Source organism: Pterocles gutturalis, unplaced genomic scaffold (assembly GCF_000699245.1).
Source record: "Pterocles gutturalis isolate BGI_N339 unplaced genomic scaffold, ASM69924v1 scaffold432, whole genome shotgun sequence".
NCBI classification, from domain to species: Eukaryota; Metazoa; Chordata; class Aves; order Pterocliformes; family Pteroclidae; genus Pterocles; species Pterocles gutturalis.
Window position 1 is genome coordinate 4,417 of NW_010107580.1, and position 11,345 is coordinate 15,761.

At 38.8% G+C, this 11,345-nt stretch overlaps 1 protein-coding gene across 1 annotated transcript; it reads left to right on the forward strand.

The window, feature by feature from the left end:
- Positions 1-489: 489 nt before the first annotated feature.
- Positions 490-5,975, forward strand: LOC104472442 (protein lin-7 homolog C; the record flags this gene model as incomplete). The annotated part of the gene is made up of 4 exons (XM_010088133.1): positions 490-608; positions 2,600-2,671; positions 3,014-3,223; positions 5,770-5,975. Coding segments are annotated over 4 exons (557 nt in total), but the record flags the coding sequence as incomplete, so codon positions are not given.
- Positions 5,976-11,345: the final 5,370 nt, after the last annotated feature.

The window sequence follows — 11,345 nt, forward strand, 5'->3', positions numbered from 1 at the left end:
CATTCAACTCTTGTTGAACTGTTGGTTTTTTTTTCTTAAAATAATAGGAACGTTAGCATATTTGACAACATTCTAGTTGGTTTTAACAAAATGTTATCTGTGCGGTAGATAAATTATGAAGTTGCACATACCAAATGTTGATAGTGTATATATCAGTGAAATATTTCAGGCTGATTTGAACTTAAGAAAAAATTGAGATTGTGTTTAAAGTATACATACGGCAGTGATACCTCCAGATATGTTAGAGGGTTGAATTGCTGTGATCGACTTAAAAGTAGTGGGAAAATGTGGTGGTTTATTGTAACATTTTGTAGATACATAGTTTTATGGGAGAAATGAAACTAATATGTAGCTTTAAGGTGTACACAAATGCACACACACAGTGTGTTCTATTAATTTAGTTTAAAACAACCAAAATCCCAACCAAAAAAAAAACCACCTTGAATTTCCTCAGGCATTCCTCATTACTACTGCTTTATTTTTCTGTAGACATCTGCAGAGCAATTGAGTTGCTGGAGAAATTGCAGAGAAGTGGAGAAGTGCCACCACAAAAGCTACAGGCCTTGCAAAGAGTCCTTCAAAGTGAATTCTGTAATGCTGTAAGGGAGGTAAGTGAACTTGATGTAAGCAGTTACCTTGAGTTGAAAACCAGTACATTTTACTCTTTCTATTTTGTGTTCAGTACAATAATCTGACTTTTGTTCTTTCTCAAATCTGAAATTGACTTACAGAGCTCAATAGAACAAGACTTATTTTTGAAAGTTCAAAAGAAGATAACTTGGAATAGGATAGGTATATTAAATAATTGTTTAGGAACAAATCACTTTTTAGAGGTTATTTTGAGAGTCTGTTCTTACTGGCAGCTAGCAGGCTGTTATCTTCTTGGAATGTAAGAATGGACAATGTATGAATTGCTTCTGTTTCTTCTAAGCCAAATCCACATCACCTTGAGGTGTGGCCTTGCACCACCACATTTTCATCCCAGATGCTCTTTCAGAGACTTGTAGGTGGTTGAATATGCCTTCCTATTGCTGTTGGTGCTGTCACTGATGATAACACCTGGAATGATTTAAAAGATCTGTTTGTAGACACAGGTGTCACCTTAATGTTTTCATCCGATGAAGGACTGTGTTTATTGCTTAGAAAGTCCAAATGACTGTCAGGTAGATGTGAGGGTGTGGGTTAGCCCTCAGTGTAGCCCTGTCCTTAGTGTTAGTATTGTTACTGTCCCTGTGTTTTAGATAGCTTTTTTTTCTTAAGATATTCAGTCAGTTGCGTCAGTTGAAGGAAAATATGAGGTTTTGGGGGGAAGGTTGTGTTGTTGGGAGAGCTTTGAAGAGCTGTCCTTAAGTGATCTTGTGTGCATCATTACCGAAGAGTACCAGCATGAATTAAACAAGAGACGGTAGTTATGTATGTAGCCGGTCAGGTGTGTTAGACTCGCCATAAGCATTTCTAAATTAATAGTGAGGTCTGAATGCTGTGGAAGGAGGGAAGATTTAGGTTGAGACCTAGATTTGCAGGGATTAACTGAGCAATAAAGATGGCTTGATGTCCCAAGTGGAGACCGGTGACAAATGGCATTCTGCAGAGGTCAGTACTGGGACCAGTGTTGTTTAACATCTCTGTTGGAGACATGGACAGTGGGATTGAGTGCACCCTCAGCAAGTTTGTTGATGACACCAAGCTGCATGGTGCAGTCAACACACTGGAGGGAAGGGATGCCATCCAGAGGGACCTTGACAGGCGTGAGAGGTGGGCCTGTGCAAACCTCATGAAATTTAACAAGGCCAAGTGCAAGGTCCTGCACGTGGGTTGAGGCAATCCCAGGCACAAATACAGGCTGGGCGGAGAATGGATTGAGAGCAGCCGTGAGGAAAAGGACTTGGGGATGTTGGTTGATGAGAAGCTGTACATGAGCCAGCAGTGTGGGCTTGCAGCCCAGAAAGCCAACCATGTCCTGGGCTGCATCCTGTGACCAGCAGGTTGAGGGAGGGGATTCTCCCGCTCTACTCTGCTCTCATGAGACCCCAGCTGCAGTACTGCACCCAGCTCTGAGGTCCTCAGCACAACTCAACTCTAATCAACGTTAGAGCGAGTCCAGAGGAGGGCCACAAAGATGATCAGAACCTCCCATATGAGGACAGGCTGAGAGAGTTGGGGCTGTTCAGCCTGGAAAAGAGGAGGCTCCAGGGAGACTTTACAGCAGCCTTCCAGTGCTGAAAGGGGGCTATGGGAGAGATGGGGAGGCTCTTGATCAGGGAGTGTAGTGATAGGATGAGGGGTAGTGGTTTTAAGTTGAAAGAGGGGAGATTTAGATTAAATATTAGAAGAATTTTTTTCCTGTGAGGGTGGTGAGGCACTGGCACAGAGAAACTGTGGATGCCCCACCCCTGGAGCAGGCTGGATGAGGCTTTGAGCAACCTGGTCTGGTGGAAGGTGTCCCTGCCCATGGCAGGGGGGTTGGACTAGATGATCTCTAAGGTCCCTTCCAACCCAAACCATTCTATGATTCTATGATTGTACCGTGTATTTTGTTATATTATCTAAACAGAAAAATATCTGTTTTCCCCATACTTAAACTGTTTTGTCTCTAAAGGTGTATGAACATGTATATGAAACTGTGGATATCAGCAGTAGCCCAGAAGTCAGAGCTAATGCAACAGCAAAGGTAAAAACCAAACTATTAACTTGTGTAAAACACAGTAGTTTGTTACTTCGGAAACAGAGGATGATCATTTAAATTTCAGACAGATGTTATCTAGATGTGTCATAAAATGGATAAGCTTATTAAAAGGTATAACAAAAGACATTATTTATAAGTTTCTTCCATTTTATTTTTATTCTTGGAGTTATAAATTTTTCGTGCTAGTGTTGGAAGCTAAGGAATTAATCTCGTTTGTCTTAATATTTAAGTACTTAGAGATAAAAATACTTTTTCAGCCTCTCACTCTGTCTAGTTTAGGGCTCTATATTTAATTTCTTATAAATGGGAAAATCTTGTTTCTTACAGGCCACTGTAGCTGCATTTGCTGCTAGTGAAGGTCACTCCCATCCCAGAGTGGTTGAACTACCCAAAACTGAAGAAGGTCTCGGATTCAACATTATGGGAGGCAAAGAACAAAATTCTCCAATCTATATCTCTCGAATTATCCCTGGCGGTATAGCTGATAGACATGGAGGCCTGAAACGCGGAGACCAGCTGCTTTCTGTAAACGGAGTGGTAGGAATCGGTTTTCACTTTATGTAGCAGTAGCTCCTTGTTTCCACTTGGGGGCATACAGAGAATATATATGGCAAAAGCTCGAGGTCGTCTTTTAATCTTGGCAAAATAGCTTCGTTTTGTCCTTGCAGGAACAGCTTGTTTAGGTTTCTATAGAGTTGGGTGCACTGAGAGTTCTAGAGTTATACTTTGGTTATCTGTCTCAGCTGGGAACTGTGCTATTTATGTCAGTATTTCAGATTCTGAGGGGTTGTATAAGTCTAGTCAGTGTTGTTTTGTGAAATAGTATTAAACTGCAGTTATGACTTCTTCTTTCATCCAAGTTTCATGATGCAGATTTTAATTAATGTAGTTTTCTGCACTTTCTAAGGTAAGTAGTAAATTATGCTATGTTGCCGTAGACTGACCAGATTCTCATTATCCCAATAAAAATGCTACTGCATAATGAAAGCTGTAATAAGATGGAACTACAAGGTGGTTTTATCTTCAATTGTGTGGAATTTCTTTTTTATACTTATGTGTACTGAGCTTCAAAAACAGAGGCTTTCTGGCATATTTTAAGGGGTATATGTCTAAAGTGCTGTTGTGGATATTTATTTTTAATAAGTATCCTGTTCTGAAGAGTTATAATACAAAAAGCAAAACACAGGGTGACTGGGAAGAGGAGGCTATGGTCAGGCTTTGACTTAAGGCAGCTCTTAGTCAAATACATGTAAATATCTCTCAAACTCTTGCCTTCACTTACAAAGAAGATGTATGCTAGCTTAAAATTAATGTTCTCATAATTAAAACTGCAAATCCAATTTTATTTAAGATTGAGGGTCTAACTGAGTCTTGTGCTCTTTAACCCAAGTGGTTTTTGGGTTTTTCTTTGATACATGAAAAGAATGAAGACTTACTGTGTGTTTGGAAGTCCCTGCTAGCACAGATCTGACATACTTGTCTCCTGACTGTCTTCTGGAAGTCCAACTGCCCTTTTCAGGAGATGGAAGAGAAGTTATGGCCCTAGTGATACAACTGTCCTTGGCCTAGCCTCTTTATTATTTTGCACCATTGAGGGACAGGTGTAGAACTGTTGTCAGATGAGGCCTTCCTCACCCACAGACCCTCTTAAAGAAAACAAAACCACCACTCCACCCCAAACTGAACCCCATCATCAGACTGTTGGTACATCTAACAGTGACTGTGTGTGTGTGTGTGCATGCACATGTATAAATATTTATAGCTGTTGTAAGAATACAGTACCTGAGTGCATAAAATACTGTTGAGAATGCTAATGTGGTCTCAGAAGAATCATCTTCTGATGTTTACAGATGGAATCCTGTCATCTTAATGCATATGACAGACATTTTCTTATTGTAATTTCTAATTTAATACTTAAAAATTGCCGCTGCCAAGACTGCAGTGAATGTGCCTTAAAACAAATTTAATTTTTTTTCAGCTGGGAGATTTTGAGTGTACTCCAGAATTTTAGGTGTTTTGATATAATTAACCATAGAACATTACAAACCTTTTATTACCAGTCTTAAACAGAACAGCCTACACATGCACTTGAATAACAAAAATGAAAACATTCACATGTATGTGTTGTCTAAGTCTGATAGAAGAGAAATAACTTGGGGTTTTTTTTTAACTGTTGTCTTTCTTTCTGTAAGTAACTTTATAGTAACGGGGAAACCCTCCAATCAACAGGTACATCACCTGCCTTCTAGCTTCTAATAGCACCAGTGGGAGGTAGGCTTGGGGTAGTCCTGTCATTGTGTTTAATAAGTTTGGGAGAAATAATTTTTGCTGATAAAATGTATGCTGTCCAGGAATGTATATCTGCAGTTGTTGAGAATTGCTGCCTACAATTTATAATTAGATTAACCTAATATAACCCTAATACATTCTGAGTGTTGTTTCAGGAAAGTACTTCCATTCTGTTCTTACTGAGTTGGGTTAGGCTGTTCTTACTCAGTTTAGAGGAAATTAACTTGGATACCTTGCATTTACTGAGAGGTGTGGGGAGCAGTAAGATAAGCAACACACTGCATGTTAGCTGCTCTGTTGCAGGTGCCCAGTATGTGCTGTTTTGCTTTGTCGTAACACAGGATGACATCAGGAAGGCAGCTATCTTGCAGTTGTCTGTGGCAACTTAGGCAAATTGAGGATGACTATTGAATTGAAAATGCATGCCACAAGAAGAACAATCTTGAATTGTATATGTGTCGTCTTGAAGTTGTTGATTTTTGAGTGTAATTTCATAATTGCATAATGTTATCCTTATTTCACTTATTGTATGTAAATAGAGAATTTAATTGTTCAGCATAAACCTAACCAAAAGTGTTGCACTGCTCTTTTGGTGATACTAATTAGTATGTTTATCATCACCTCATTGATTTGCTGAAGAATAAATCCTGAACTTGGGTGGTGATGTCCTTGTGCAGTCTTCAAACTAGAATACTTCAATATCTGATTATGCAGAAGTTGTACAAAAAATTTAAAAAATTTCTTTTCAGTGTGTGTCACTACTAATATTATACTTAATGTTTTTTGCTCTGCAGAGTGTCGAAGGTGAACACCATGAAAAAGCAGTAGAACTGCTGAAGGCAGCTCAAGGAAAGGTTAAATTAGTTGTGCGATACACACCAAAGGTCCTGGAAGAAATGGAGTCAAGATTTGAAAAAATGAGATCGGCAAAACGCAGGCAGCAAAATTAACATTGTATGCAATAACTTAAAGAGAAAATATATTCCATTTACATTTTGTAGTTTGCTTTGTGACTCAGTTCATCCAATGCTTGGGCTACAAAAGACACTGTCCTTTTCATAGAATCACAGAATGATTGATGTTGGAGGGACTTCTGGAGATCATCTAGTCCAACCCCCCTGCTCAGAGGAGGGTTAGCTAGAGCAGGTTGCTCAGGACTGTGACAAGCTGTGTTTTTGAGCTTCTCCAAGGATGGAGACTCCAGAACATCTCTGGGCAACCTGTTCTAGTGTTTTGATCTCCCTCACACTACGAAGGTCCAGTCATATGTTTAAATGGAGCTTCTTGTATTTCCATTTGTGGCCATTGCTTCTTGTGCGGTCACTGGATGCTGCTGGGAACAGTCTGGCTCTTTTTTTACGCCTCCCTATGGGGCACTTGCACACGTTTGTAAGATCAACCCTGAGCCTTTTCCAGGCTAGACAATCCCAGTCCTCTCAGCCTCTCCTTGTTTGTCAGATGCTCCAATCACTTAATCACCTTTGTGACTGGTCACTGGACTTGCTTTCGAGTGCCCGTGTCTGTATTGAACGGGGAAGCCCAAAACTGGACCCAGCACTGGAGTTGAGTCTCGCCAGGGCTGTGCAGAGGGGAGGAATCACCTCCCTCAGCTTGCTGGCAGTGCTTTTCCTAATGCAGACCGGGAGGCTGCTGGGCTTCTGTTACCGCAAGGGTGCATTGGTGGCTCACGGTCAGCTTGGTATTGGTCTCTGCGAGGCTGGTCAGCCCCCCAGCCTGTACTGCTGCGTGGGGTTATTCCTCCCCGGGTGTAGGACTTTGCACTTTCCTTTGCTGGACTTTGAGATTTTTGTTTGCCCATTTCTACAGCCTGTCAAGGTCCCCCTGAAATGGCTCGCAGGGAGTGTGCTTTGTCCCGTCACCGGTGTTATTAATGAAAATGTTAAACAGCACGGGCCCCAGTACAGACCTCTGGGGCGCACCAGTAGCAACCAGCATCCAGCAGGACTTTGTGCCACTGATCACAACACCCCTTGGCAGTTCAGCCATTTTTAGAATGTTTTCAGTCTCCATGTGTTTCACAGTTTAAAAGGAATGTGTGCTTTTAAAATGGCCTAAGATACCCTGAAAAAGTGCATATGTTGATATTGCTATTGATTTTTTTTTTAGTAAGTCTTTCATGTCAGACTTTCAAGCATGAAAGGGAATTTACACATTTTTTCAAAGGCAATAAGACCTATTCCTACAATTGGCATCCCTTTTTTCCTGTTTCTTTTGGCATTACTTAACATAGAATCTGCAGATTTTTTTTTTTTGCTGAATGATTTTGGGGAAAAAAGATTCTTATGTAGCAGTATTTTGGCACTTTTTTCTTAAGAGTATGTTGTATATCAACTACAAAACCTAATCATGATCTACTGTGTAGCTGATAATTATACCAGATTTTGTAATGTTTTGGTGAGTACATTATTTTTACACTTCTGCTAAATTGTAATTCATTACTCTGGCAATTGTATTACCTCGCCTGTAAATAATTTACAGTTGGTGTTCTCATATGATGATTTTATAATAGCGGACTTTTACAGATTTGCAACAATCATTCCTGTAACTTATTTTGTACTAATTTTAAAGCAGTAAGGGGAAAAATGTAATTGCGTATGCAGTTCTGGATTGACTCTCTGGATGTATTTTTATATTTAGAAACAGAAGATACATTAATGCAGTGCAAAAGAATTCCAGATATTTCCCTGACTTTCTGCTGTTTAAAAGAAATATTCATCTTAATTGTCATACTTCTCCTGTTTTTTAGTATGTTCTGTTGTAGTCTTATCTGCAGACTGTATTGGTCTTGGAATAGTTATACCTAAATTATTGATTATTGCAGTAATGTTCTGAGGCGAGTATGTCAGGTTACCTTGACACGTGAACTTGTCTGGGGTTTTGTTACTGACTGCTCTGACTTGGAGGGTTCTTGTTTGTATGAAAGAAGTACTACGTCACCATTGCTATCAAACTTGATGTGGAATGGTGCTGTGGTGGTAATGAGGAAATCTCCAGGTGTAAGTGATTAATGTCTTATCTCAAGCAGGGTTGCTGGTGGCATGGTTTTTGTGTGCCGTTTTGAAGAAACTTATTCTGGACAGAGGTCTGCTGCTTGGAATCTACCAGGTTTGAGGCTGTACTTGCGTAGCTTAGGTTCGTTTGGTTTTTTTTTTTTTAAAGGTTCTCCTTCTAATATATATCTAGAATTAACTTGATTGTCTACGGGGTGTCTGTTTACTTGTATGGCAGCTATGAGTGCATCCTAATTGACTGTTAGTAATTTGATTCTTAGAAGCTTAAACTGAAAAGTGCAGTTCTTACTATGTGGCTAATCCCTAATCTTTTCACATGGAGCAGTATGATCCACGGTGAAATAATTCAGTATGTGAAAGAAAGGAAAAGGTTAGTGATCTAAAAATGACAGCATGACATTTGTGCTTTTGTCAGGTGATCTGTTGGAAAATAAAAAATGTGATTGCTACAGGCAAGTGAGAAATGTGATTGCTTTCTGCATGCTTGTAAGCATGGTAAGCCTGCAAAGAGAAATTTGGATTTTAAAGGTACTGATAGTTTGAAAATGCAGTAGAAGTATTTATCAGTTGGATGATATTGAGCACTGAATTGTGTGGTTGATTTTGTGACATAGGCCTCTTTCAAAAGGTCTCATGTTACTGATACAACCATGTCGTTGAATTGTATATTTTTATGGAACAACTAATGTTTAAAGTATTGAGACCAAAATTGCTAGTTAGACCAATTGTGGATGTGTTTTAATTTAATTGTAAAATAGTAGAGATTTGTTTTAGAGCTATATATAAATATATCTATATTAAAGAAAGGTATGGTTACAAGATAGAAATGTGCATTTTGAAACCTGTATCCCTTGTGTTACTGAACAAATAGGTGTGTTTTGTTACTCTAAGGAACTGTTTACTCTAGTGCAGCTAGAGCTGCTAAATGCAGTAGCATTTTCATTCAGAATGATAGCGTTTGGATACAGTTTGTCAACTACTACAACAATGTGGGGAGGTGTCCCTGGACATATAAATTGTACATGTAGAATTTAATTAAAAATTTTTAAACTGCAACAACAAAAAATCCAATAAACAGACAACTCATTAACAGTCATCTTTAATACTATGAAAACTCTATAATATTAAGGAAAGAATGGATAAAAATTTGCCAAGAAACTTGATCTCTGTTACTACTGAGCAGTGCCTGTACTGTGTTAATTGCAGTCCTTACACACTTGGCATACTTGGGTGTGCAGACAGATTGAGAAGAGGCATCATTTCTGCAGATAACTTCTGCATCTATTGCTGCTGTGAGGGATCTTTGGGTTTTATCAACGGAATAATAAAAGTTAAATTTCACATGCATTGTGTTTGTGTGCATTTCTTCTGACTTTCCATTTTGAGTATGGTTTTCAGACTCTTGTAGTTGTGTGTTTATAATTTCTAGGGCATAATGTAAACACCCTGCATGTGTGTGGGCATTCAAAGAGAAAAACTTTTAAGTGTGTTGCTGGTTTGTTTTCGTGATTGATAACGGATCTTCCCTTTTCTAGCCAAATGTTTTGTGATTTGTTGGAGAAGAAATTTAGAAAGCATAAAGTATCTATAATACCTTGGACCTCCGGCGTTTTTGAGACCTCCTTAGTCTTATCTGCATAAACTTAATATGATACGTATTATTCTGGGTCAGATACTGTCTTTTAATTGTTTTAAGCAAGTATCTCAAGTAATGAGATGTTGAATTTCTATAATTCCTTGTTTAAAGACCTTGTAACGTTGTCAGCTCCTCAGAAAAATGTGCCTGGAGTTATGAACTGAGATAAAGGTCGGAGAAAATGCTTCAGTTCTGAATGTAAAAACACTTTTTTAAAATGTAGGTAGATTGGACTGTGATTTGAAAATATATGCAAAAATATTTATGTGAATATTTGTATTTGATGTAGAGAAAGGTTAAAAAAACAGTAGTTTGTCTGCCTTGTGTTTCGTTGCGGTTACAGGCTTAACTGACTTTAACTGGAAAAAGTTGGTGGAACATACTTGATTTCTGACTTCTGATTTCAACTGTGGTCTAGCGGTCAATTTCCAGACAAGCTGGAAAAGTATTTTGTCCAAGCTAGTATCCCACCTTAAACATGCATGCAGTAAAAACCAAACGTACTTCTAAAGTAAATAAAAGCAGCATCTTTAGTGTTGCACTGCAAAATTGTTTTCCTCTCTTCTGATTGTTTCTTCTGGATGCAAAAAAAAAAAAAAAAAAAAAAAAAGTGTTTTCATCTTAATTTAAACCCAAAAATGCTAATTTGGAAAAGCAGAACGTGTATTTGAGACTGCCTACGTATTGGCACAAACTGATGAAACTTGGCACTCCTGACACCCTCTTGTCTTCAGTGATGAGTACCTGCTTGTGGTGGCACTCGCTGTTTTTTGACTGCATACGGAGCCATGTCGGTTCAGTAAGCTAGCGGAAACCAGGGAATTGCCTGTCAGGTTTTTTGACACTTTCTGTTGCCTTAAGTGACTCAAAAGCACAGTGAGTGGCCAAAGGAATTGCATTGGTGCAAGGAAAGGGGGAGACCAAGGTAGGCAGACAAACTGATTGGAATTACGTGGAAGCCCAGGATAGGAAGCATTCTGGGTTTCTGTGATCCTTTATTTTGTAAAATCCTGATCAGAAGCTGGTTTTGAGAAAAGCCTGGGTTGCAGGGCTCACTTTTATAGGGAACTTGCCCTTTGCCTGGAGGGTCTGAGGCTAAGACAGGACACTCGATAAAAGACATTTGAAATTCGGAAGTGTGCCTCAGGAGCTAGTTCTAATTGTGCTAAGAAAACTGCAACAAAGTTCTAGGGAAGCCTTTTAAATTTAAGTTAGAATTGAATTTGAAGTTCTGATGTGCTAATATTTGTTGTTTTAGAGACCCATCTTAGGTCTAGAGTGATAAAATCATGAAAAGAAACTCTTTGCATCACTCACTTTTGTTTGTTGGGGTTTGTTGTTTTTGTTCTGTTTTTTTTACTAACTTGGGTATTTTATTGGTAACAGGCTTAAAAGGTTTAAAGTCAAGTCTTCTGCTCAGACACATGCTAATAATTTCTTCCCCACTCAAAGAAAAATGACGGAGTCTTGTACATTGAAAGACCTGGGAAACTGGATCTATTAATTCCAAAATGAACACTCCTCAGAAATCTATATGACCTTTTATCTGTTTAATTGTCTAGTTTGATGTATTGATAAATCTTGTCTATATAGAAGGGCTTCTGTTAACATAAAAGCTGGAGTAAGATGGATACATTCCAGTATTGCTGGCCAGTCATTTTAGGTTTTATAGAACCTTAAATTGAAATGATGTGTCCTGTTG